At 27.4% G+C, this 27,502-nt stretch overlaps 8 protein-coding genes across 12 annotated transcripts; 4 read left to right on the forward strand and 4 right to left on the reverse strand.

Moving 5' to 3' along the window:
- Positions 1 to 258: 258 nt before the first annotated feature.
- Positions 259 to 2,290, reverse strand: Slu7 (Pre-mRNA-splicing factor Slu7). The gene is made up of 4 exons (XM_035873416.2): positions 1,962 to 2,290; positions 1,604 to 1,875; positions 839 to 1,162; positions 259 to 734 (listed from the first exon to the last, which is right to left on the reverse strand). Exons 1-4 carry the CDS (start codon positions 2,187 to 2,189, stop codon positions 431 to 433), a joined length of 1,128 nt encoding a protein of 375 aa, XP_035729309.1. The 5' UTR covers positions 2,190 to 2,290; the 3' UTR covers positions 259 to 430.
- A 1,303-nt stretch (positions 2,291 to 3,593) lies between these two features.
- On the forward strand, positions 3,594 to 6,023 carry D1 (D1 chromosomal protein). 2 transcript variants are annotated; one of them, XM_035873851.2, is made up of 3 exons: positions 3,594 to 3,957; positions 4,942 to 5,181; positions 5,269 to 5,998. In XM_035873851.2, the coding sequence occupies exons 2-3, from the start codon at positions 4,960 to 4,962 to the stop codon at positions 5,398 to 5,400; spliced, it is 354 nt and encodes a 117-aa protein (XP_035729744.1). In that variant the 5' UTR covers positions 3,594 to 3,957; positions 4,942 to 4,959; the 3' UTR covers positions 5,401 to 5,998. The 2 variants fall into 2 exon arrangements, with proteins under 2 accessions (XP_035729744.1, XP_085511584.1); XM_085655458.1 differs by lacking the exon at positions 3,594 to 3,957 and having other exon boundaries at positions 4,946 to 5,181; positions 5,269 to 6,023.
- Positions 6,024 to 6,539: 516 nt separating this feature from the next.
- Positions 6,540 to 8,940, reverse strand: LOC118444952 (uncharacterized protein C3orf18). The gene is given in 4 exon segments (XM_035873783.2): positions 6,540 to 7,067; positions 7,135 to 7,278; positions 7,936 to 8,273; positions 8,276 to 8,940. Coding segments are annotated over 4 exon segments (564 nt in total). The 5' UTR covers positions 8,301 to 8,940; the 3' UTR covers positions 6,540 to 7,010.
- Positions 8,941 to 9,186: 246 nt separating this feature from the next.
- RpII140 (RNA polymerase II subunit RpII140) lies at positions 9,187 to 13,863 on the forward strand. Its single transcript, XM_035872514.2, has 10 exons — positions 9,187 to 9,386; positions 9,529 to 9,930; positions 10,011 to 10,165; positions 10,255 to 10,413; positions 10,500 to 11,719; positions 11,794 to 12,016; positions 12,093 to 12,554; positions 12,631 to 12,973; positions 13,069 to 13,327; positions 13,433 to 13,863. Exons 1-10 carry the CDS (start codon positions 9,368 to 9,370, stop codon positions 13,716 to 13,718), a joined length of 3,528 nt encoding a protein of 1,175 aa, XP_035728407.1. The 5' UTR covers positions 9,187 to 9,367; the 3' UTR covers positions 13,719 to 13,863.
- A 59-nt stretch (positions 13,864 to 13,922) lies between these two features.
- LOC118444774 (E3 ubiquitin-protein ligase TM129) lies at positions 13,923 to 15,868 on the reverse strand. 2 transcript variants are annotated; one of them, XM_035873379.2, is made up of 6 exons: positions 15,488 to 15,868; positions 15,169 to 15,418; positions 14,886 to 15,075; positions 14,623 to 14,817; positions 14,406 to 14,554; positions 13,923 to 14,313 (listed from the first exon to the last, which is right to left on the reverse strand). In XM_035873379.2, exons 1-6 carry the CDS (start codon positions 15,717 to 15,719, stop codon positions 14,190 to 14,192), a joined length of 1,140 nt encoding a protein of 379 aa, XP_035729272.1. In that variant the 5' UTR covers positions 15,720 to 15,868; the 3' UTR covers positions 13,923 to 14,189. The 2 variants fall into 2 exon arrangements, with proteins under 2 accessions (XP_035729272.1, XP_035729282.1); XM_035873389.2 differs by having other exon boundaries at positions 15,518 to 15,867.
- Positions 15,869 to 16,001: 133 nt separating this feature from the next.
- Positions 16,002 to 22,665, forward strand: Remo (Remoulade). Of its 2 annotated transcripts, XM_035872403.2 has the most exons (13): positions 16,002 to 16,241; positions 16,556 to 16,766; positions 16,851 to 16,994; positions 17,066 to 17,137; positions 17,216 to 17,287; positions 17,479 to 17,550; positions 17,640 to 17,723; positions 17,807 to 18,136; positions 18,223 to 18,359; positions 18,429 to 19,280; positions 19,379 to 19,625; positions 19,690 to 19,983; positions 20,079 to 22,665. In XM_035872403.2, exons 2-13 carry the CDS (start codon positions 16,579 to 16,581, stop codon positions 22,396 to 22,398), a joined length of 4,812 nt encoding a protein of 1,603 aa, XP_035728296.2. In that variant the 5' UTR covers positions 16,002 to 16,241; positions 16,556 to 16,578; the 3' UTR covers positions 22,399 to 22,665. The 2 variants fall into 2 exon arrangements, with proteins under 2 accessions (XP_035728296.2, XP_035728312.2); XM_035872419.2 differs by lacking the exon at positions 17,216 to 17,287.
- A 279-nt stretch (positions 22,666 to 22,944) lies between these two features.
- On the reverse strand, positions 22,945 to 24,751 carry Coprox (oxygen-dependent coproporphyrinogen-III oxidase). The gene is made up of 2 exons (XM_035873359.2): positions 24,440 to 24,751; positions 22,945 to 24,310 (listed from the first exon to the last, which is right to left on the reverse strand). Exon 2 carries the CDS (start codon positions 24,285 to 24,287, stop codon positions 23,118 to 23,120), a length of 1,170 nt encoding a protein of 389 aa, XP_035729252.1. The 5' UTR covers positions 24,288 to 24,310; positions 24,440 to 24,751; the 3' UTR covers positions 22,945 to 23,117.
- A 109-nt stretch (positions 24,752 to 24,860) lies between these two features.
- On the forward strand, positions 24,861 to 26,965 carry SerRS-m (Seryl-tRNA synthetase, mitochondrial). Of its 2 annotated transcripts, none has more exons than XM_085655477.1 (5): positions 24,861 to 24,979; positions 25,106 to 25,243; positions 25,433 to 26,163; positions 26,281 to 26,448; positions 26,550 to 26,965. In XM_085655477.1, the coding sequence occupies exons 2-5, from the start codon at positions 25,166 to 25,168 to the stop codon at positions 26,854 to 26,856; spliced, it is 1,284 nt and encodes a 427-aa protein (XP_085511603.1). In that variant the 5' UTR covers positions 24,861 to 24,979; positions 25,106 to 25,165; the 3' UTR covers positions 26,857 to 26,965. The 2 variants fall into 2 exon arrangements, with proteins under 2 accessions (XP_085511603.1, XP_085511604.1); XM_085655478.1 differs by having other exon boundaries at positions 24,964 to 24,979; positions 25,103 to 25,243.
- The last annotated feature ends 537 nt before the right edge of the window (positions 26,966 to 27,502 follow it).

Consider the following 27,502-nt stretch of genomic DNA (forward strand, 5'->3'; position numbering starts at 1 on the left):
GTTTATTCTCGTTAAGAATTTTCTTAATCATCACGTTTCTATAACTATTTTAATTATTTATGTATGGTTAAATTAATATCGGTTTATTAAAATTTCAATTAATTATGATACTAAATTTTTTATGAAAATAAATATGATCTTAGAGAAAATATATTTATTTTATATATTTTTAAGAATATAATTTATTTGGAAATTGATATTTATATGTAAAATGTATGTTTATTTATACTTTACATAATAAAGAAGTTCTTGCCATTAAAGTTACAGATTTGTAATAATTTGCATTGATTCTATATATATTGTAAGATACATGTTGATTATATATTATTAACTACGATAATATTAACTAACTTAATTAATTTAACTTTATATAATTATTCCAGAAGACAAGTTAATTATATTCAGTTTTTTTATTTACATTATTAACTCATTACATCTTTCCATATCTAGAATATTCTTGATAATGTTCTGTTTGGGCTAATAACAGTGAAGGTGGTGGTGCTTGAAGATGTTCTTCACCACCATATCGTTTGATAATACTCTCTCGTGCCTTATCTTTCAATTCATCTCTCTTCTTATCATATTCTTGTTTTAATAATTCTAATTTTGTAGGTTCAGCAAGTAAATGTACATCAACTCCTTTCTCATGTGCTTCCCAAGCAAATAATTGAGCATTTGCATGTTGCTGTGTATCTCCTGAGAAACGTACAAAATTTCCTCCTTTATAATCCACTCTGCAAAAACAAAATATTCATCATGGATAAATAAATATATTATATGTAATAGAAGAAAATTTATATATAAAACATATAATAAACAGTAGGAATATAAAACATACTCTCTATCTGTGCCTGCATAAGGATTATCACGCATAGACCTAGTTTTAGGATCATAATATGCAGATTGGAGATCCAAATTACGCAAATATTTGGCTGTATCTTCTCTAATTCTTAGATTTCGAACAGTAATACGTTGTTTAGAATCAACTTTAGTTCCAGGCATATCAACTTCATCCACATATTTGTCTTCATCTTTGTCTGAATCTTGTTCATCGTTTTCTTCAGCATTGAGTTTCTCTGCGCGCATTTGTCTTTTAGCTTCTTCAATTTTTTGATATTCTTCAACAATAGCTTTATGCTCAGACAAGTCATAACCAGCCCACCTACATAAACAATTAGATTCTTTAATACATAAATAAAATACATTTTAAATTGATAAGCACATAAATCTACACAAATGAAATAGTTTAACTTTCCTACTATGGCAGAATTGACTACCAATATACTGCTGCTGTATAAGACGGTTGAATCATAAGTATAAATTTTACCGTACACTGTAACATTTGATACTTTCTTGTATTAAGCAAATTATTAATTTTTTATTCAAGTTATATGAAATTAAAATAAATCGATTTATAACTGAATATAGGTCAGAAAAGCATTGGTTGGCACCAAAATGTCAAGATATATTATGTTGTTCTAGAGTTTTTAATTCAAATAGAATTTTAATAGGAGACTGCAATCACTTTCAATATACAGCAAGTATTTAATTTTGAGTGACTATAGCAAGGAAAAAGTTAATTATAAAACATGATATTATGTACCTATCTCTTTTTCCATCATAATCAACGCATAGTTCAGGTTGTGCGAATTCATCCGGTGCAATATTTGTATTTGTAAACTTCGCTCCTATTTTACGGGGCCTTTCCATACATTCCTTCTTCTTATGCGTCATAGCACCACAATTTTCACAAGCACCTTTACGATATTTTGTTGCAATTTTAGATGTATCTACACCACGTTTATACCATTCATCTATTCCACTAAAGTATTTTCGTTTCTCAGGTTGAGGTCTTTGATGTTTTAATGTTGGACCCTAAGAACTATTATTGTAGTAATCATATGATATCAAACAATAATGGATAATACAATAACACAGTGGAATTAAAAAATATTAAATACCTGTGCTCCAAAATACCATGGTGTTGCACTAATATATTGAGGAATATGAGGATTAATATCTTTTCCTTCTTCATCGACAGCTGCAGGTGCTGTACCTGCTTTTCTTGCCTCTTCTAATTCTTTTGCTTTTCTCCAATCTTCTCGGCTCTTTTTCCTTGGTTCATCTTCACAGGCACTTTTGTCTTTTAAGATTTTTGATACAGGTACATTAGCAACAGCGTTGGCCATATTTTAACAATAATTTTCACAATTCTTACGATCAAAAGATGTAACAACACATACAAATTCGATCTTACTAATTTAACATATATCATGGCTTAAAGAATCAATTAGAGAAAATTGTTTGTGAAGCGACATCTGGCGCTAACAATTTCAACAAAATATGTCGTTAACATTTTTAATTGGTTTGTAATTATCTTTAACTATATAATTACTTTTAATACAATTATTTATTGAACACAAAAATATTGTAGAATTTAATATTAAATTAGATATTTAAATTTTGAAGATTTTATATATTTATGTATAAGCATACATAATTACTGACCGTTGTTATCTTTTTTTTGATATATTTTTTCCTCATATCACATAAAATAGTACTGTAAAATATTGGACAATTACAAAATTTTTCGATAATCATCTCTTAAACATATACCGACGAAAGGTATTTCTGTGGAAAGTGAGGTCGCTGTTGTAGAATAATCTAAAATGTAAAGGTAAGGCCAAGCTATAACGACAATTTATCTTTAATGGCTAATTCTTTCAATGAATTAATCAGAAAACTATTCGATTTGTATTGGTTATGATCTCAACCAATTTTAGCTTGTAAAAAGAACCGTTGCTGCAAAGACGCAGAAAGAATAGCCATATTATACTAATATGTGATTCGAGCTTACTATATCATAATTATTGAAATGCTTTAATTTATGTATATATACATCATACATCTGTTATAAATATATGTTTATATCATGTGTGTACGATAAATTGGATTAAACTTATAACATTTTTATTTTTATTTATACTAATATTTTAATATTCAAGACAGATTGAAGGTCCGACAGATTATTTGTATAAAATAAATTTTTTGTATGTAAGATATTTAATTGCAAAAATAAAACAATGTACGAATAAATCATTTGAATACATTGCATTCGACTAATTATATAGCAATAAAAGAAATTATTTATTCAGATTTACTTATTTATATAACATATTTATAATCCGAAAAATAATTTATTATTGCCGAGTAGATACAATAAATTAATAAAAAATAGGAAAAATAATATGCAGTTATTAATAATTCAACTAAGAAATGTGAAATCAATGTGGACGCTCGCCATTGTGATATGGTTACTGTTAGGCAAAATCGTTAACCTTACACCATATTTGTTTAATCGCGATTGTATTCTGTATCAAATGTATTTGTTATAGGCTCCGGTTTTATTATTTGTAAAAAAATGATTCGTTTATTTACAGAACAGTATCAAAGATAAATATAAATTTCTACATTGTCAAACGTTAATTTTACAGTGGATTGCAATTTTTTGGCGGGAATCTGTTAGCGCGTCATGTTAGAGGGGGAAAGCTTCATAGACGTATAGCGAATCGGAGCGCGATGCATCGCTTCGGTTGGATCAGTCGCATCTCGCTATTCGTGCAGGGAGTTGTATACGAGTCGCTTTCTGTAATACGTATACAAAGCATAGCCTGAAGAAGAAAACGATGCGCTATTATCAAAAAATGAAAAACTGAAAGAGAAGAGTGAAAGAAAAAGAGGGAAGGGTGAAAGAAAGGGAAAAGAGAGAGAGCGGGAATAAGAGGAAGAGAAAAAGAGAAGAGCGTAAAGAGTCAAGCTTCTTGCCGACTTAACGTGAAAGACCGTGTATCTTCAGTGCATAGCGTAGAAACGCACGGTGTCTCTCGTAACCGGCATATCACGACGCGCGCACCGGCAATCGCCTTTGTCTGTCCGCCACACTACGCAAATTCCGAGGTGAGTCCGCTTCGTTCTATGACGTGATCATTAACGGATTATTTGCGCCGCTAAACCTATCCATTTTTGTTATACCTTGATGAAATCGAAAACGATTTTCGTCTATTTTTCGAAAATTTTTGGGCTATTACTTATAAGTATATTAAAATCACTTTTTTGCGATGCGAAAGAAAAAAACGAAGGGTGGGAGTGGAAATAAACGAGGGAGGAAAAAAGAGACAGTAGATGGATGCGAGGTTCTCGACTCTTGCGTGATGCCATGATTTGTCGGCCATGGCGTCCCCAGTAGTAAGGCGAGGCTTACTAGAATGTACTTTGATAGAAACTCTATCGACATTCTCTACCTGCAAAAATTATTTAAAAATCGTTGAATATGTAATGCAAGACATTTTTAGTATCCAAGATAAATTTCAGACAAAATATTGTGACGGATAAATAGTATACATTTATTCAAAGATTTTGAAAATGGCGGGCGCGGAAATTTCAGACAAGATTTTCATGCGAAAGAGATCTATATAAATCTGGAAAAATAACAATATATTACATTCTTGTTTCTTTTTCAAATTCATTTTTTTAAATTATATATTTTTTTTTTGTATTTTGTTATGAATTCAATTTATAATCAAACTAAAATGTTTACTAAAAATCTTTATAAATACTTTACCTTCAATAGCTGAAAGAATTTCGTTCGGAAGTGCACAAAATATCTAATTCGCAACCGAAGATTGATATTTACTTATTTAATTTAAGAATTTATATTTACAACATTACATAATACTGAAAAATTAATAGTATTGTCAGACTTTTGAAAATCAATAAGTGTACTTTCTAAATTTTTATATAATTTCTGATCTTTTTTTTAAATAAGAAAAATGCAATTGCTGATAAAAGCTTTATAAATACTGTATTAAAAAAAAAAATATTGAACTCAAATATAGATAGCAATATTTTCTTTAATTAATCTGTATGATTGTGTTTTTATAGTGACAAATATCGCTAAATATGTCAGACGACAATTCACCTGTTGTGGAAGAACAGAAAAAAAAAAGAGGTCGGCCAGCGAAAACAGATAAGAATACTGTTAAAGAACCAAAAAAGAGAGGTAGACCAACTTCAGAAAAATATAATGCAGTACGTGCAACAAAATCTGATAATGAGGATGATGCCCCACCAGGACCTGTTAAAAAGGGTAGAGGTCGACCGAAAGGTTCGCATAAGAAAAAAGTATGTAAACATAAATTGTAATCTTTTGTTTTAGGTAAACTCTATAACAATCAAATATTTATTAAAATAACAATTTTAAATTTATAGCAAGGACCTCCAAAAGGCATAGCTCCTTCAGGTCGAGGACGTGGTAGACCAAAAAAAGTAGAAGAGAAACCTGAAAGTACTGGAGAAGAAGAAGATGAACAGGAAGAGGAAGAAGAAGAAGAGGAAAATTGAACAATATGAAATCATCTGTTTTATCTAAAACATTTTTGCTAATTATTCAATCTTTGTGTTAAAATTATTTTTTATATTATTATGAAAATATCAAAAAGTAAATTTAGTGAGAATGATAAATAATTTCCTAAAAAGAAAGATTTTGTATATTGAAAATTATTTGGGATATTATATATTTGCATATTTCACATTTGGAGAAGTGATCGTAAATGTATAAAATATATGAAATAATTTTAGTCCACTAAAATACTTTTTGTATTATGTATTGTTCTTTAATTGCAAGAAAATGTAAGTTCTAATCGCGTCAAGTTTTCATCAAGATATCTATGTTTCATAAATTAATTTAAAATTCCTAGATGCATTTAAAATTTTTGTATTTTATAAGGTATATTATATGGTCTTGCATCACTTTTCCACTACCTCCTCTACTTCTATATCTTATGCTATAATTCTATAACACAAGATGATGTACCATTATAAGAGATAGAACACAAACAAGGGAATATTAGCATTTTTGAAACAAGCATATGTGTGAATGTCAAATTTGTATTAAAGTAAATAAATTCATGAAATACTCTTATTATTTTTATCTTTAAGTCATTTTTACTGACGAAATTTATTAATGATATTTTTAATTCCCTTTCTAATTCAATATTATTGATAAAATATTTTAATAAAGTACTTTGTATGCAGAACAGTATATATTTACAAGTACTTGCAATTACATTATTGTTATTTTATAAAATTTATTTTTAAAACTTGTAACAATATCTTATATATGTCATCTTAAATTCTTTTCTTTATGTTTGGTTTTGAATTAGATTTTTATTTTATGAAATATTTTCTTGCTCTGATTTGCAGGTCCTATTCTTTTCGTTTAAAATATTTCTTGTGAATAGTTGTAGTTATATGAATCGTTTTGCATACATACTATTAATTTTGAAAATTACAAATTATATAATGTAAAAAATTAGTATTTTAATTATAAACATATAACATAAAATTTCAGTAATGATTTGCATGCCCAATAATCGTTAAAATTTTGGATGTATAAAAATTGCTATATGCATATAATTTGTTAAACAAACAGATACAAATTAAGTTTTATAAATATAAATTTGTTATGTTACAGAGAATATATTTATGTAATAATTGTTACATCAGGAAAAATAGGAGAGTGAATTATATATATGGTTACAATGTTATTCGCAATGGATAATAATCACAGTACTTTGTTAATAAGAGTAATTGATAATAACAATCAGTAAATTTCAAAATAATATAAAGCTTTTTTAGACAACGAAAGGCACTAGAGTTAGAGACAATTTTACGTTGTATTTTTACTATGATAAAATAGATAAAAGTTTAAAATACTGTTTTTGTACTTTAATACATTGTTTTCTATAAAAGCTGCATTAGAAGATACAAGAAAAATGTAGTTAATTACAAAAACTATAAATTTTATGAACTGTTATATAATATTTTTGTATATATCTGCATTTCATTTTTTGACATCATTTAATACTGTTATATCAAGCATATTTTAATGAACTATATTCTTAATACATAAAAGATAAATGAAATTTGGTCAAATACTAATTGATATCTTGTCAATGATCACCAAAAAGTTCAGCATTATCATCTATGTCCATGGATTGGTACCCTTGCTGTAAAATTAGTCCTTTTAATATTTAATGTACTTTAATATTCACTCATTGTTATATATATACACACTCGTCTTTGATGATTATTATAACATTCATCCAATAGTTCAGTTTCCCAGTCATCTTCCTCTTCTTCTCCAGGATCAAAATTGTACATTGGCATTAGTCTATGTCTTAAGCGCTCCAACTTTCGTTTTCTTGATATAATAAATACCTTCAAAAAGATTGTAGTTTCCAAATATATATTTTATATTATTTGCGATATATCAATATCACATTGCTACATGAAAAGATTCATAATGATTATAGTTAATGATAAAAGTATGATATATTCTATGGTATGATTTTTCTCTAATCTATCTATTCATTCTAGAATTATTAATAAATATGTACATATATAAAAAAATGTTATAATTTTTTCCATTTCTACTATATTTAACTTATAAGATAAATCTTCAATTATATATTTCTTTTATAATAAAAATATAATGAATAGGGATGTTACAAAAAATAAATACCAAGATAAGTATGAAACATCATTTAATTCTAACATTACAAAGATCAAAAAAATACGCATGGATAAAATACATATTATTTACATCTATTGTTTAAAGTATATATTCAAAAGAGAGAAATTTGTTAAAAAATGTATATCTGAGAGTGTGTGTCTATATATATAAAATGTATGATATTTAAATATGAAATACATGCTTATTTATAACAAAAGTAATACTTTATAACATACTTATTTCTACTTTTTGATATGCTTACAAAATGCGGTAAAGATCAAACTATATTCCAATGCAATAAAATAAAGAGATGGTATATGTGATAAAAATATGTTAATAATGAATGACATTATGGTCCATACCACAGCAGATAATACAATGACGAAAACCATAACACCAAGTGGTACAAAAATATATTCTATCCCTTCTGGTGGTCCAAATTCATCAGTAGACTGTAAGGTTGTTGTAGAAACATGTACAGTACTCCTTGATATGTTAAATGTTAAAGATTTATCTTCCAATGAATTCACAGTTGTTTTAGGTAAACTCCATAATTGTTGCACATCATTACTTTGCTGTGAAAATTCTGTTTCTGTTTCAGATGTACTATTCAATGTAAAGTCTGTTTCAATGTTTGACAAATCATTTAATGATATTATTTTTAAAAGCGAACTTGTGGTATTTTTTATATTCTCCATAGTACTATGAATTTATTTATGATACACATTACTATTTATTTTTAATAAAACTGTAATTTACAATAAATTAATCCTTTTTTATAGATCTACCAAATTGGATAGTATTAAAAACTTAATGACTATCTTTATTTATTTTGTAATATTTTGGTTTGAAAATACTTTATTGACATTATTAAATATCTCTAAATGAATATTATGTACAACGAAAAAAGTTACTTTAATTCATTGTTGTATTTCTATATTATTATCATTGAAATATTGTAAAAAAAACAAGTTATATATAAAAAATTTATATAAAAAATTATTTTTCAAGACACACATTGGTTTTTAAAAACTTCATAACACTAAATAAGTTCTATATTTTAGGATAAATTTATACTCAATAAAAAAATATAATTCCTCTGTTTATCTAATCTAATAAAAAAAAAACGAATAAAACACACTAATGTTGCATCATTATGATCAATACATAATGACCTTCAATGTTTTAAAATTTATCACACAACAAAACAGTCTAAGTAGATTTAATGTAAGATTTAAGATCATTCAATGCATTTATTAAAAGTATAATTTTGTATTTATATTCAAATATTATCGTCACGTTTAGTTAAATAACAAACAGATGAATAGTCATTACAAAACTGCTTTGCGTGAATATACGAGACAAACTACTAGCAATTTTACAGATTTCCCTACATAACTAAAAAATGTAATTATATTGGTTGCATAGATTGCATATCACTGATTTAGGATATTTGATTGGTTAAGCATCTAAAGAACTATAAATAATAGCCATATTGATTCAAGAAATAGATTCACACTAAATTTTAGTAATATTTTATTAGTGATATTTTCGTTCTCAGTTTTTGATCTTGTAATTTTTTACATTGATCTATTGGGCACACTGTTTAGTATAGTTCAATTTGCCTTTCCTAAACTACAATATTTAATATATTTATGCATGTTGCGCATCATATCATTTAGATCGATTTGGTTATTCGGTGATGTTCATTGACGGTCTGGTGTTCGTTTCTGATCGTTTTATTATTTTTTACTATTTTCTTCAAACTCATTGATACATTTTTTAAAAAACAATATGTATGCTCTCGAAGATGGTGAGTACAAGAATTTAAAGAATGTAATTTCAATTTTTTATCAATCTCTTATTATTTTTAATAATTATTAACATTGAATAAATGAAAATCCAGAATTTTAATCTACAATAAATTTATATATAATTTTAAATAATTTATACAGATCAGTATGATGATGAAGATGCTGAAGAAATTTCTTCGAAATTATGGCAAGAAGCATGTTGGATTGTTATTAATGCTTATTTCGATGAAAAAGGTCTTGTACGTCAACAACTTGACAGTTTTGATGAATTCATAGAAATGTCCGTTCAGCGAATCGTAGAGGATTCTCCACAAATTGATTTACAAGCAGAAGCTCAGCATACTTCTGGAGAAATAGAGAATCCTGTCAGACATTTATTGAAATTCGAACAAATTTATTTATCCAAACCTACACATTGGGAAAAAGATGGTGCACCATCACCTATGATGCCAAATGAAGCCAGACTTAGAAATTTAACTTATTCAGCACCTTTATATGTTGATATCACTAAAACTATTGAAAAGGATGGTGAAGATCCTATTGGTTTGTAATTATATTTAATAATATCTTTAGATTATACTTCTAACAAATATAACAGAACTAACTGGAAATGGCATTTGCAGAAACACAGCATCAGAAAACATTTATAGGAAAAATTCCAATTATGTTAAGGTCCAAATATTGTCTCCTTGCTGGTTTGTCAGATCGTGATTTAACAGAATTAAATGAATGTCCTTTGGATCCCGGTGGTTATTTTATTATTAATGGATCTGAAAAAGTATTTGAAAATATTTCTCTTTTTAATATATTTATCATTCTAGTTTATTTATTATATTAACATATTATTTTTGTGTACTTTTTATCAAGGTACTTATAGCACAAGAAAAAATGGCAACAAATACAGTTTATGTGTTTAGTATGAAGGATGGTAAATATGCATATAAAGCTGAGATTAGATCTTGTTTGGAACATAGTTCACGTCCTACCTCTACATTATGGATTAACATGATGGCAAAAAGTGGTGCTGTATGTATTGTAGTAATATAGAATGATATTTTAGATGAAGTAATTATAATGTAATTTGAAATAATAACAATAATTATTTTTTATAGAGTATTAAAAAATCAGCAATTGGGCAACGTATTATAGCTATTATACCGTATATTAAGCAAGAAATTCCTATTATGATAGTTTTCCGTGCACTTGGGTTTGTAGCTGATCGTGATATTCTGGAGCATATTATTTATGACTTCGATGATCCTGAAATGATGGAGATGGTAAAGCCTTCATTAGATGAAGCTTTTGTTATACAAGAACAAAACGTAGCTTTAAATTTTATTGGTACACGAGGTGCTAGACCTGGAGTAACAAAAGAAAAACGTATAAAATATGCTAGAGAAATTCTACAAAAAGAAATGTTACCTCATGTAGGTATCAGTGATTTTTGTGAAACAAAAAAAGCCTATTTCCTTGGTTATATGGTACATAGGTTACTATCAGCATCTTTAGGAAGAAGAGAATTGGATGATCGAGATCATTACGGCAATAAAAGATTAGATTTAGCTGGACCACTATTAGCATTTTTATTTAGAGGTTTATTCAAAAATCTTATGAAAGAAGTACGTCTATATGCACAGAAATTTATAGATCGTGGAAAAGATTTTAATCTTGAACTTGCTATTAAAACAAAAATAATTACCGATGGTCTGAGATATTCACTGGCTACTGGTAATTGGGGAGATCAAAAAAAAGCTCATCAAGCAAGAGCAGGAGTTTCACAAGTATTAAATAGATTAACTTTTGCATCAACTTTATCACATTTAAGAAGAGTAAATTCTCCTATTGGAAGGGATGGAAAACTTGCAAAACCACGTCAGTTGCATAATACACTATGGGGTATGTTATGTCCTGCAGAAACTCCTGAAGGTGCAGCTGTCGGTTTAGTTAAAAACTTGGCATTGATGGCATATATTAGCGTTGGATCTCAACCATCTCCGATATTAGAATTTCTGGAAGAATGGTCTATGGAAAATTTAGAAGAAATAGCACCAAGTGCAATTGCTGATGCAACAAAAATATTTGTCAATGGTTGTTGGGTTGGAATCCACAGAGATCCAGATCAATTAATGGCTACTTTGCGTAAATTAAGAAGACAAATGGACATCATTGTATCTGAGGTATCAATGATCCGAGATATTAGAGATCGTGAGATAAGAATATATACAGATGCTGGAAGAATCAGTAGGCCTCTGTTGATTGTAGAGGGACAAAACTTATTGTTAAAAAAGAGACACATTGATATGTTAAAGGAAAGAGATTATAACAATGATGGGTATACTTGGAAAAATATACTTTTCTCTTTTATACTTTTTGATAAATTTTATTAATTGTAATCATTTCTTGTAGGTGGCAAGAATTGGTGGGCAGTGGAGTAGTAGAATATATAGATACACTTGAAGAAGAGACTGTCATGATTGCCATGTCACCTGAAGACCTTAGGCAAGAAAAGGAATATGCTTATTGTACAACCTATACACATTGTGAAATACATCCTGCTATGATTCTAGGAGTTTGTGCTTCCATTATTCCATTTCCTGATCACAACCAGAGCCCTAGGAATACTTATCAAGTAAGTTTTATAATTTTATACAATATTTAAATTATATTTTAGATATAAGATATTTATCTTTTTTTATATATTATAGAGTGCTATGGGTAAACAAGCTATGGGAGTTTATATAACAAACTTCCATGTGCGAATGGATACATTAGCTCATGTACTTTATTATCCTCATAAACCATTGGTTACCACCAGATCTATGGAATATCTTAGATTCAGAGAGCTTCCTGCAGGGATTAATAGTATAGTTGCTATTTTATGTTATACTGGATATAATCAAGAAGATAGTGTTATTCTAAATGCTAGTGCAGTTGAGAGAGGTTTCTTTAGATCTGTTTTCTACCGATCTTACAAGGATTCTGAATCTAAAAGAATTGGTGATCAGGAAGAACAGTTTGAAAAACCTACACGACAAACTTGTCAGGGAATGCGCAATGCGATATATGATAAACTAGACGACGATGGAATTATTGCTCCTGGTATTCGTGTATCAGGTGATGATGTTGTGATAGGCAAAACTATTACTCTTCCAGAAACAGATGACGAGGTAAATATTAGAAGTTATTTAATGTAAAATTATTATATTCCACCTGTATTTAATTATATATTATAAATATTTATAGTTGGACAGTACAACTAAACGGTTTACGAAAAGGGATGCATCTACTTTCTTACGTAATAGTGAAACTGGAATTGTAGATCAAGTGATGCTAACATTGAATAGTGAAGGATACAAATTTTGTAAAATCAGAGTTCGTAGCGTACGCATACCGCAAATTGGTGATAAATTTGCTTCGCGTCATGGACAAAAGGGCACTTGTGGTATCCAATACAGACAAGAAGACATGCCATTTTCATGTGAAGGACTTACACCTGATATAATTATTAATCCTCATGCTATTCCATCTCGTATGACTATTGGTCACTTGATCGAATGTATACAAGGAAAAGTTTCAGCAAATAAAGGTATACATTATCATAAAAGATTATAAAAAAAATAAAATATTTTTTATAGTAACAATATTTCATGTAATTTATATTGTTTTATTGCATTTACATAGGTGAAATTGGTGATGCTACTCCATTTAACGATGCGGTCAATGTACAGAAAATTTCGACGCTTTTACAAGAATATGGATATCAATTAAGAGGCAATGAAGTTATGTATAATGGACATACTGGGCGTAAAATTAATGCTCAAGTTTTCTTAGGTCCAACTTATTATCAACGCTTAAAACACATGGTGGATGATAAAATTCATAGTAGAGCAAGAGGACCTGTACAGATTTTAGTTCGACAACCAATGGAAGGTAGAGCAAGGTTAGTAAATTTAGTTACAAATTTCTATAGCATTATTTTATCAAAGAAATGTTTACCATTTTATAAAAAAAAAAAGTACATAATCACATTGTATTAATTTTATAGAGATGGTGGATTGCGCTTTGGTGAAATGGAACGTGATTGTCAAATTTCACATGGTGCTGCTCAATTTTTGAGAGAGCGTTTATTTGAGGTTTCTGATCCATACAGAATTCATATATGCAATTTTTGTGGATTAATCGCGATAGCGAACTTACGTAATAATACATTCGAATGCAAAGGTTGTAAGAACAAAACACAGATCTCACAAGTTAGATTACCATATGCAGCAAAATTACTTTTCCAAGAATTAATGGCTATGAATATTGCACCAAGATTAATGGTAGCATAAATATATTTAATGCGTATATTTTTTTAACTATTTTAGTATTATTTGTTAATATCTAGTTATATAATTACTTTTAAGTTAAATTTAAATACAATAAATACATGGTTGTTATACAAAATTGTATCTAAAATTTGATATTATATTTATCTATGAGAAAGAAAAAAATCTGTATACTGTTATCAACGTATTATGAATAAATAAAAACAAAAAAATCACATAATAACATATCTTCATTTAAAATATGAGTTGTTACACAAATAGTTTTATTAATTTGTATTCTTCTAATCTGAAAATCCAAAATTGCATATATACATGTTGCTATTATTTACGTTCTTATTTATAAGAGAAATATATTTTTATCATATAAAAAATTATAAATTTTTAATTTAATATTTTTAAAAATATATCTGTATAGAAAGAATTTAGTATTAATCTAATATATTAACATATATTAGTATGATTATACTCCATATGTTACTGATTTACAGTTTGTACAGGACATACATCTAAAAGACAAAATTTTGCTCTGCACACAGGACAAGTACATTTAGAAGATAACCATATTTCTGGTGTATTCTCATCTTGTCTTGATGCAAACCTGTATTTAATACAAATATTTGTAAATTAGAAATTAAGATGATCATAGAAAGAAAAATGCATTCCAATAAGAAATTAAACAGAAGAGCTAACCATTTTGCCATACATTCAATACACCACATTGGTCGACAATGACAAATTGTACATTCGTCAGAATTTGGTCTTTCAGTAATATTTCCACAACATTTATTTAACTTTACATTAGATCGTACTTGCATACATCCAATACAATTCTCTAATTCCTATAAAATATAACAATAAATAGAATATGTTATTAAATATTTGATATATATTATAAAATATTTATTACCTGTGCAGTTTCATAAAAAGGATTTTCTAATGCTTGTTCTTTGAAGACATCAATAAATCTATCTAATAGTGTTTTATGAAAAGTAACATCTTGTAAAATGACTATTGGTTGTTGTACTTTGTCTTGCAAATCCTTGAAAGTAAATGTACTTATTCTTATATCAAACGCTTCTGCTCCTATCCTAGTAGGTTTGACCTGCATCATCATTTTTATTTTTATTCAATAAAAATTAATATATACTTTAAAAAATAAATAAATGATACCTCAATATTAATAAACTGGACTTCACCCCTAGCTGTATGAGACATGGCATGAGTATCACTTTTGCTTATTATTAAAGCAGTTTCACTTTGCCGTGCAATAAACAGTTTATAAGAGGTTATTTTAACTATCCAATTATCTGTTACAATGACTCTAGTTACACTACTTGTATCAATTAAAATTTTATCTATTCTGAAACAAGTTCAGATATTATGGGCAACACAATCATATAATATATATAAAATTTATATGAATGTATAAAAATTATTATATAAAATTATCAACCTTCTATATTCTGTATCAATCTCAGACGCAACAGACATCCAATTAGTATTATCATCACAATAAATTGAAAGATTTTGTACTATTGGATGCATCTTCCAATTTTTTTCTGACCATTTAAGAATTGTATATAAAATATATGCTGGTCCTGCTATCGTAACAATAACAAGAATTGACCATAGAGGACTTTGATAGAACAATTGTATATTTCCTGCATCAACATGACCAAATAATATCAAACCTAAAATATAGCCTAAAAACAAAATTTATGCAATTACATTATGATACGGTAATACAATACAAATAAAATTGATTGTTTTACATTTATATCTGTTAGGAAAATTAAGTTTACCAAATGGCAATAAAGAATGTATGAATAACGTAATTACACTTCTTCTAATATGATAATTTATAAATGATTCAGTTTCACTACCCAGCCAGTTTGCAAATATAGTCTTTATCGTTAGACCAGTAGAAACAAATTCCACTGGCGGATAAATAATGCAACCAGATATTAAACAATAAAACAGTGTATAAAAGAAATAAGTAGACATCGTAAACAAAAAATCTATAATACTGTTTAAAAAAAAATCAAATCATGAAATTGTAAAAGTTCTCTTGATTCAATTTCACTTTTTTTAGTTTTGACAATTTTTTCGAACATAATACGCACAATAACACAACAATTAGAAATCTGTCCGAATATCATATTGTTAAACATTCAAAATTATAGTTCCCTAAAAAGTAATCAAAAATGTCGTTTTAAATTAAACCAATCAGCCATGAGGATGTTATAACGTCACATACAACAGTATATTCGAAAGGCATCCAATGAGTTTAGAGATTAAGACTGAAGTTCAGTTGAGTTTAGCAGTTTGCTACATGACATTTGTGTACGAAGAATTCATTCCGATCATTGAAATACTGTTCGATTATTTTGTGTGTTTTTATAATAATTACAAACATTGATTTTAAAAATGATGTACGAAAGAAATGTGGACACAATGTAAAAGGCACGATTGAATTATTGGCCTAAGTGCCAAGTCTTAATGCCGTAAGTGCCAAGTCTTAATGCCGTAAGTGAAACATTTTTCCATTATGTTATTTATTTCAATATTATTTTTTTTTTTTAATGTTTTATCGAATAATTATCATTAAGAATGAACAATAGCATTTTTATAAACGTATATAAAATAATTATGAATTATATGAATATCTTAATTTTTATTTTGTCCTTTCATATGTATATTTTTACATTTTTTTATTTTCATTATAAAAATATTAATAAATATTATGAATGGATGTAATACGAAGAGTATATTTCTATATACAGTATTTTTGTACTCATTTTATTTTTAAGTATTAATTAATCTAAAGTCTTTTTATACAGAAAAAGGCTAACTTTTGACAAACATGAAAGGTGTCCTTTCTCTTTTAATTTTGGTCCAAATAAGTGGGATTATAAGTCATCCCTGTCCAGAACAATGCATGTGTAAACTTATTGGTGCACAAGCAGAGGGATTACGTGTTAAGTGTGAAGGACATATACAAGAAATTAAAGAAATCAATATTGATGAAGTCAGTGTAGAATTAGTACAATTGTAAATATTACTTCATTATTAATCGCAAAATAAAGTATTGTGGAGCGTATTTTAACACATTTTATTTAAAACACTTTTTTATAGGGATCTATGTAAAAATGAAATTCTTAGTATAGAGGCTAATATTTTTAAGAATTTAACAAATCTGAAACGATTAGATTTGTCAAAAAATAAAATTTCTTCAATAGATGAAGAATGTTTTAATGGGTTGGAAAATTTAGAAAGATTGTAAGAGAAAATAATTAGATTATAATATTTTTAATATTGATTTAAAGAGGTAATTTTAAATTTATTTTTAGGGATTTGAGTAAAAATAAAATTTCTACAATAGATACCTATGCCTTTAAACGATTGTCTAATCTAAGAAGACTGTAAGTTAAGTATATGTGAAAAGATATCCTCATGAGTGCTTCCTTTGACTTATATTTTATTTATTTTTTTTTTACTAGCGATTTATCTGGAAATAAAATAAATATGGTGATGCCATCTTTATTTAATGATTTGCTGAATTTAGATCGCTTGTAAGTGGGATTTTGCATCTCTTGTCCTATATGTCACTTTACTTATGCTGCTTCTGCTAAGCACTATTCTGTGAATTATATTTTATAATTCTATTCAGTATGCAATCATCGATCAATTTATTTATACAAACATATGGTGCATGCGTATATTATTATAATAAAGTATGTTGCTAGAAAATTAAATGTTTCAGAAAATTAAGTGGAAATAGTCTAACAACTTTAAAAGAAGGTACATTTCATAGATTAAAGTTGCTAAAACAATTGTAAGTAAAAGAAAACATTTGTATACTGATAATTTAATATCAATAAGATTTAATTTCAAAATTTGATAGAATTTTTTTATTATATATAGAGATCTATCCAATAATCCATGGAAATGTGATTGTGAACTGTATTGGTTTCGTTATTGGCTTCACAATACTTCTATCAGATTAAGGTAAAGTTTTATAAAAATTAAATAAATTAAGATATGTGTCTCATATTTTTTGTATTAATATTAATTAGTATTTACTGTTGTAGTCCACCTGCTAAATGTGCATCACCAACAAATATCAAAGGACAACTTATAAAAAAGTTTAGATTTTTAGAAAATTTTCATTGCCAATGGGCGTCACCATCTGTTGAATTGCGACCAATTCAAAACCAAATAGTTTTTGCTGGAGATTCAATAACTTTAAAGTGTAGAGCACCTAGCATTATAGATGATAAAAATGCAAGACTGAATTGGTTATGGTATCCTAATACAACCACTGAAATTTTTGATCTGGATATATATAAAGATCCACAAAGTAGTTTGCCTAATATTAAGATCGAAAATAGATATCTTTCTGACAGTGGTATTGTTGACAGGTAATGTTATATGTCACAGATTTTATTCTTATGCACAATTTGTTATATTTCTGATTTTAATACAGTTCCTATTTCTTTTTATTTAGTTCTCTTAGTATTGTTCCAGTAAAGGATGAACACAATGGACAATGGAATTGTTTTTTAACTTCTATGAATGGAAATAGATCAAAAGAAATTAGTGTAATAGTTATATCGGAACAAACTCGTTATTGTCCTTTAGCAGGTATAAAATATATATTATTTCCTTCATTTATATTATCGATAAACTATTAATAATAAATCTTTCTTTCAGTAACTAAAAATAATAAAGGAATATATACATGGCCTAGAACAGTAGTAGGATGGAAAGCAGAATTGCCTTGTGAAGGTAATCTCTTATCAAATTTAATGCAAGTATCTTTGAGAGCAACATATCATTGCAATGCATCTGGATTTTGGGAAGATTTAAACACAGACATGTGTCCATTTGTATCTCACACTACTAAGGTTTTGGAACAATTTTCTAAAGTAAATCTGTCTCTCACATTAGGCAATTTATTAGAGACAGCAAAACGTTTTAAAAATTACACTGGCGAAGGTGTTAAATTAACTGATCCTATAGAAATTAATTTTATTACATTGACAATAGAAAATTATTTAAGTTTTCTGGATGAAGAAAAAGAATTGGGTAATATGCTTATTGATGTTGTTGAAGCATTATTAAGTTTACCAAAAGAGATATTGGCTACTGCTGAAATTAATTACAAATCATGCACAAGATTAATTAAAGCTGTAGAAACGATTACAGAATTTACTCCAACTATACAAATGCATAAAAACAATATAGCATTGGAAGAATTTAGAGTTAAGCGTGATAGTTTCACTGGATTAATGTGCACTTGGTATACTAATATTAATCCAATTAATGATTTAGATAAACGATCATTACATTGTACAACAAATAACAGAACAATTCCTGTCAACACAAAAGAGAAAATAATTGAAGCTTCAATTCAGTTACCAGCAACATTATTACAAAATGTACAAGATACCATAGTATCTCATAAACTTATGATTTCAATGTACAATGATAATAGATTATTTCCTAAAATTGTAAATACTGACAATATGGATATTTCAACTTCTGTAATCGGCAGCAAATTGAGTAAGCAAATAGAAAATTGATTTGAATTTAAATTATTCTTAATATAAAAATTATATACTTCTTTGATCAGTAATTTATATATGTATCATTATTTTCAGTTGGATTAACATTAAAAAATTTATCTGAGCCAGTTTATATTATGCTAAGAGCTCCTTTGCATCATTATGTCGGTAAAAAACCAAAACCTGTAATTTGGGATGAAACATTGAATGAGTCTGGTGGTTGGATTAGTGATGGATGTCAGTTATCAAATTTATTCAATAATTTAATAGTATTTCAATGTAATAAATTAGGATATTATGGACTTTTACAAGATGTTTCATATCTTAGTCAGGATGGTTTTAGGTAATTATTAACTTTATTGAATGTTTTATCGTTTTATACAGAATTTTAACATACATGTTTTCAGTATCAATGGACCCAAATTTAAATACTCAAATCCTGCTATATATGTTGGGACTTTCATTATAATAATATGTTTGTTAGTTACTTCAGTAACATATATTGTATGTTATTCTTCTATCAATATGCCAAAGAAAGTAAAACACTGCGTTATTAACACTTGGTTTGCAGTGGCATTATTATCATTTATTTATAGTGTTGGTATTCAACAAACTGAAAGTATTCAAATTTGTCAAGGCATTGGTCTTGTTTTACATTATCTATCACTGAGTTGTCTGTTATGGATGGCAACATCTGCTAGGTGAGTACATTCTGTTATAGCGTTTTTTACTATGAATAATGTTATTATTTCTAGTTATATTTCAAAAATTAAAAATTGATTATATTTATTCACAGTAACATGTATAAAAAATTATCAAAATCTGACCTTGATGTTATATCAGACGATGAGCCTCCAGATCAACCTATACCTAAACCACTATTAGGTCTTTATTTGGTTGGGTGGGGTATAGCTTTAATAATCTGTGGAATATCTGGTGCAATTAATCTACGCGAATATGCTGGATATTCATATTGCTTCCTTACAACTGGGCCTGCACTTGCTGCATTATTTATACCAGCTGGAATTTTAATTGTCTATATCATCATTTTTCACTTGTTAATTAGATGTACTCTTCAAAATATAGATACAAATGCTCAATTATCTGAGAGTACTCAGGCTACGGAAAATATGGATTTAGAGTTACTTGAACCAAATATAAGTCCAGTAGATAGAAATAGCGTACATAGTACACAAACAGTTTCCTCAGATGTTGAAGATCCGGAACATTCACAGATAGCACAATTAAATGGCCAGACAGTAATCTTATTATTATATTTAATATCTTGGTTTAGTGCTGCTGCAGTGACTATAAAACCTTTCAACTCTTATATTCCTTTTGTAGAAATTATATTTGCAATTATTTATGCCGTTTCTGTTAGTTCACTTGGTATATTCATATTTTTGTTTTACGGAATTGCACGTAATGATGTCCGATCACAATGGTTGAAAATGCGTTGTTGGTTACAAAGAAAAAAGAATCGTTGTTGTAGAACGCGGAGCGTATCAGACGCAAATCATGTTATTCCAACGCAACCATTAGTACAGAATATTGTAGCTCCTCTTTCTAATTCCCAAGCTACACAAGTGACTTCCGATACAAATTCTATGAGTTCTTCAAGACAGACAGCAAACCGATCTCATACATGTAATACTTCAAAAATTACAGATCTTGTAAGTAATCAAGATCCTCTAATTATCACAGCAAAGAAGGTGCCCAATGTAAATTTATTAGTATTACATCGTCAACAATATAGATCAAACAATTCTGTAACTACTTACACAGAACAAGGAGCAACATGTGTTGAAATGTTTTATAATCCACATCAAAGTGGAGTGGCAAGGAAATTTTTTAAGAAACAACGACGACATACAAAACACAATAATCTTGGTCCTAGAAAACAAGGCGATGGTGGTGGCACAAGTGATGGTGGTAGTTGCATTTCTATACCTCGACCTACTGTAAACGTGGAAAGTAATATTGAACGAAGTATTTTAAATAGTAGTGCTAAAGTAAATAATACAAATATACATGTAGAATTGAAAGCAGTTAGTGATACGAAGAACGTGAATATTCTCTCTGATAGTGGTGATAGTATCTCTGAAGAAAGAAATATTCCAATGCGTTTTGTTATTGGACAAGATAATCTTGTACGAAATGTAAAAAAGGTAAACAATGATTGTACATTGCAAGATGAATTTACGAGAAACAATACATTACCGGATTCTTCGAGAAGAACTTCATGTCAAAGATTATATTCTAAATCTGTAACTACTCATGAATCTGATGCAGACATAAAAACTGATGAAGAGAAATATCTAAAGAGTGTTTCACAACAATGTAGTTTGGAGTATAGTTCTGAGATTGATTCTACTACACAAATGACAAGTGAAAGGAGTGATCAAAATTTACCGGATATCTGTGAAACAGCAGAAATGCTAGACACTGGAAGATATTCCCAAATTAATGATAGTGATCTAGAAGTACAAACAAAGCCAACTACGAGGTGGTTATTTCAGTCTATGAGCATGTATAATCTTCCATTAAATGATACTAAACCATTTCAAAAGGACTATCACAGTTCATTAAACGATGTTACAACTAGAAATTGTGAATATTCTAAACCATCTTTCACAAATGTGGCAAATATTGATAGTTCTAATCTCTTTGATACAGTTCCTGAATCCAAAAAATTAAATAGTAAATCAGAACAATCATTGACAGAAGTAAATAGTTTTATCAGTGACAATGCATTTACATTAGTAAATATAGAATCATCAATTTCTAATGATGTAGTTAATATTGTTGATACTTCCAATTGTAATGAAAAATGTGACTTCCATTTACTTAAAGAATTGCATCTATCAAGTTTAGAACAAAATAATAGTACGTACGAACTAACAAAAAATGTTGAATCAAATTTTTATTGTCTGACAAATATTGCATCTACTGAAAATTTATGTATGATGAGCACCAATTTTGAATCCATAAATGAAACAGAAAATATACCAACGAATACAATTTTCGAAAATGTACAAGAAAGTGTAGCCACTGATTTATATGTAGATACTTCAGTGAATCATTTATCTATAGTGAAAAAAGAAACAAGTGTATAATGCAATAAGAATTTTTATGTGTATACTGTAAACATTATATTTATTGTATCTTAATTTTCAATTATATAAAAGAGATCTGTCGAATATTTTGCTTTTTATATTTTACATATATGAACTGTCATATGTTTATTAAAAATTGATATATTGATCATATAATTAAGAAAGTATTCAATTTTTAAATAATTTAAGATAAAAGATAAAAACTTATCATATATACACTTCATTCTTGATTACCATTATCAGTAAACGTGCCAAAGCAGTTGCATTATTTGTATACATTATTTTATGTAAAATGTATTTATTTCATAAACGTGTGTACATAATTAAGACTGTCTTCACAATTATAAAAGTATTATCATTGTGTAACTTTTGTATATTTTTTAATATATAATTTTTTATTTTTAATGAAGACAGAGTTTTTATTTTTTATTTCATGTGTTTTTTAAATAATAATAAACATTACGCTTGTTTATGCATAATTTTTGTTATTTTCTATATACATAAATATAAAATACTATCTTAGAAATATTACCAACTATATTTTACAAGATTAAAATTATTCAGCAAAATAGTTACACACAATATTATTATTGCACAATATTATGTGTATGTATGTATATGTGTGTGTGTATGATATTAAAAATATATATTCTTTATATTATTAAAATTAATTCCCTATCAAATTAATTTATATAATCAATTTCTGACAATAAACAATTTTATGTTAAATTTAACCAATCTCTTGGATTTTTAAGTACTTCTACAAGTTTTGCTTCTTCTGAATTCGGATTAGGTTCATGCATGTATTCCCATTTAGCATTTAAAGGCAAAGACATTAAAATACTTTCATACCGAGCACCAGGTGTATATAATCCAAATTTTGTACCACGATCATATATCAAATTAAATTCTACATATCTTCCTCTGCGTAACAATTGCCACTGTCTTTCGGCATATCCATAGCCATCATTTTTATGTAGTTTTACCAGTGGGATATAAGATGGTATAACTGCTTCTGCACATGATTTTACAAACAGAAATGCTTCATTCTGATTTGGGATGTCTAAATCATCAAAAAAGATTCCTCCTACACCACGACATTCTCCTCTGTGATTAATATAAAAATAATCATCACACCATTTTTTGAACTTTGCATAATATGATAAATTATGCTTGTCACAAGCTTCTTTTAATGTGCTATGAAAATGTTTCACATCTTCCTCATTTAAATAATAAGGTGTTAGATCTGTACCACCTCCAAACCACCATTGAATTGAACCATCTTTATTTTTAATTTCAAAATATCGGTAATTAAAATGTATAGTAGGAACCATGGGATTACGTGGATGAATAACAGCACTTACACCAGCTGCAAAAAATGGTAAAGATCCTTCATCTATTTGTTTTCCTCGTGCTCTCATTTGTTGTATTGCTGTTGATGGTAGTAAACCAGATACTACCGAAATATTAACACCAGCTTTCTCAAATACAGTTCCATTTTGCAAAACACAAGTGATACCACCACCTCCTTCTGTTCTAGCCCAACGATCTACTTTGAAATGGGAATTATCATCTTCTAAAGATTCTAATTGTTTGCAAAAATCACTTTGTATTTTTAAGATTAGAAGTTCCATCTTTGTTTTCATGTCATCAGGATTTTCTTGTAGTTTATCAACAGAAGTAATAGGTTGTGCCATAAAATTTGTGATATTTAATGTAGTTTGTGCTGCAATAACTTTACTACCAGTTACATTGTATAATACAATTCCAGTTGCAACACCTGCTCCAAGAAATTTTAAAGTCGTTCCTTTATTGTGAAATCTAGTTAAATGATTATATAAAATGCCATGAAATTTGCTCCAATTTTTAAATATTGTTTTAGCAGCCATAGTTTTCTTTTAATGTAACAAAACTATAAACAAAAAGTTTATTTATTATACACAAGTTTGTTTTAGAGTTCATATTTTTAATATGCATTACAGAATTGATATTAAAATTTATATTTAGGATTATAAATAATAAATTATAACATTACACTTACACTATATTATAATTGGAAAACAAAAATTACATAAAAAGTACTGCCTTCGTTTATATTCTAAATATATAGGCAATAGTTTCGATAACATAAAGAATTTGATACCAACTAATATTGGTTATATCGTAAATTTTATGAAAAAGTTTACATTACATTAAAGAACTTTATATTATAACTTGTTCGATTTCAGGATACAATAATATTTTATTGTATACATCTTATAAAATTACACTACCTATTTTTATTACAAATCATTTTAAAATAATTTTCTTAAACTTTCTTTTGTCCATAAGTGCGCTATCAAACCTCGATATAATCTCGATGTAATCATTTAATATATATAATTAGAAGTTTGAAAATGGAAATCAATTTCTGAATATGATTATATTAATGTTATACAATTATATCTATATCTATAATAGAATTTAAAACTATTTATTTATATAATTATAAATAAATACATAAAATGGACTATATTATGTATTATCCATTAATTGATATACATATTAATTCGTAGAGATCTTAGGCAAGAAATTAATTAATGTGAGAGAATTTTTTTTTTATGTTTTCATTCATATTTGTCGTGATTTAAATTCTATTTATTTATATATGATTTAAAAATTTGATTAATAATACAATTGTATATACACGATGTTCTACTTAAAGTAGAGAATTCATATATAGGTTATCTATCTATAATCTGTGGATACATAATATTTTGATGTTATTATGAATTACTCAAAAGTTAAAATGAAATTGAAAGAAGGATTTCGACAATTAATAAAGATAAGGAGATTTTGTACGCAGGTGTGTATTTTATAATTTAAAAAATTTTACATAAATTAACAATAAGTAAATATTTGTATACATTGTTTCATATTTATATATAAAGAAACTTAGAGAAATAATAAGATAAATACAATTCGTTTTGAAATGATTTTTTCTGTTATTTTGAAAAGTTAATTTTTTAAGTTATTATAAACGTTTTTTTTATAGTTTAAAAACTTAACAGAAAAGAACATTGAAGATACAAAATTGCATATGCCAGAACCAGAATATAATATAAAATTTTTATGCAATCCTTTAAATCGTGAATATATTATAAATAATGTGAAAAAGCGAAAGGGAATTGGTAACATAGATAAAGTTCTTGAACTATCTAAGCAAACAGAAAAACGTGAAATGTTTTTAAATGAATTAAGTAAAATACCAAATGATACAGATTCAGTTGTATTTAAATATGGAAATACACCACACAAATTAAAACTATGTGGATCTAAGCCTGTATTTAATTTTGAGCCAAAAGAATTTTCTTATTTAGCTAAGAAGTTAAAACTTATGAGGACAAAAGGATTGGGATCTTTAATGGGAAGTCGATGTTATATATTTCAAGGTGAATTGGCTGAATTAGAAAATGCTCTTATCAATTATACAGTAAAAAAGTTAATTAAACATGGATTTCAACTTGTGTCTGTACCGGACATCATACCAACTGAAGTCATAAAAAGATGTGGGTTGCTAATAGATGGTCCAAGAACACTTATATATAATTTGAGTAAAAATTATGGAGATGATTACAGTTTGTCAGGAACAGCTGAGATGTCATTAGCTGCAAAGTTGATAAATTCTAAATTTTCTTATAAAGATTTACCATTAAAAATGGCAGCTATTAGTAGATGTTATAGAGCAGAAATATCAAGCCTTATACATGAAAAAGGAATATATAGGTAAGAAATATCATTTACTTTCATAATTATTATAATTAATAATTAATTATGAAATAATTATTATGATTAATTATTGTTGTAAGTATTATTGAATTATTACTTTCTTTATTCATTCAGGGTTCATCAATTTACCAAAGTTGAAATGTTTGTTTGCTCTGAACAAAACAAATCTTTAGAAATATTTCAATATTTACAAAATATACAGGAAGATTTATTCTCTTCTCTAGGATTACATTTTCAAATACTTGATATGCCAGCTCATGAATTGGGTGCTTCTGCTTATAGGTAGTTTATGTTTTTACCTAGAATAAATGAATAATTCAGCTTCTTAATTTTATAAACTTTATAAACTTTATAAATTTTTTAAAAATTTGTATTTTTAACAGGAAAGTAGATATGGAAGGTTGGATGCCTGGAAGAAAACTATTTGGTGAATTGTCAAGCTGTAGTAATTGTACAGATTATCAGTCTCGCAGATTAAATATAAAATATCAATCACATAATGGCGAATCTATTCATGTTCATACGTTAAATGGTACAGCGTGTGCAATACCTCGTATGATAATTGCATTATGTGAAACTCATCAAACCGAACATGGGCGTATTAAAATTCCGGAACCATTGATACCATTTATGAACGGTAAAACATTAATACGAAAACAATCAATTGCATCAACAAGCATATATAAATAAGAGTTCAGAAAAGTGGTATAATTGATATTGTTACATTGTTACAGTTTAAGTTATAAGAGAAGAACTTGCTTATGATATATATAAATCCTTAAAAATATAAAATTAATAAAATACATGAAAAATTAATATTTTGTATATTATTTGTTTAATAAATCCATATTTTGAATAATTCTATTATATCACTGATTTATCAACTCTACATTTTGTAGGAAAATAGGATTCACTGAAACTTCAAGTCTTAAACACACACCACCTGATAGTATATTTTCTATAAACTAATACAATATTATCATACAAAGAAAGATGGGATTCCGAAAATTGTACGTACACAGGGATAAAGATTTTTTTTTAATAATTTCTTTGTTATTCCGTATATATTTTATGGCGGAGTTATAAAAATGTAACACAAAATATTTTTTCTTAAAGTAATACAATTCAGAGACATTGTAAATTTACAAGTCATCTTCCACGCTAATTGGTAGTCAATATTATCATTGTTGTTTTCTTTCTTTTAACAATTTAAACATCTTTTTGCATCTGTCTAATTGGAGTGTGTCCGATTTCCACGCATTGTTGTTTGTCCTTTCAATTCTTCATGTAGTATTAGTAATTTCATCGTTTATTTAAAATGTCTCAATTATTTTGG

Source organism: Vespa mandarinia, chromosome 2 (genome assembly GCF_050613455.1).
Source record: "Vespa mandarinia isolate Hongniang chromosome 2, ASM5061345v1, whole genome shotgun sequence".
NCBI classification, from domain to species: Eukaryota; Metazoa; Arthropoda; class Insecta; order Hymenoptera; family Vespidae; genus Vespa; species Vespa mandarinia.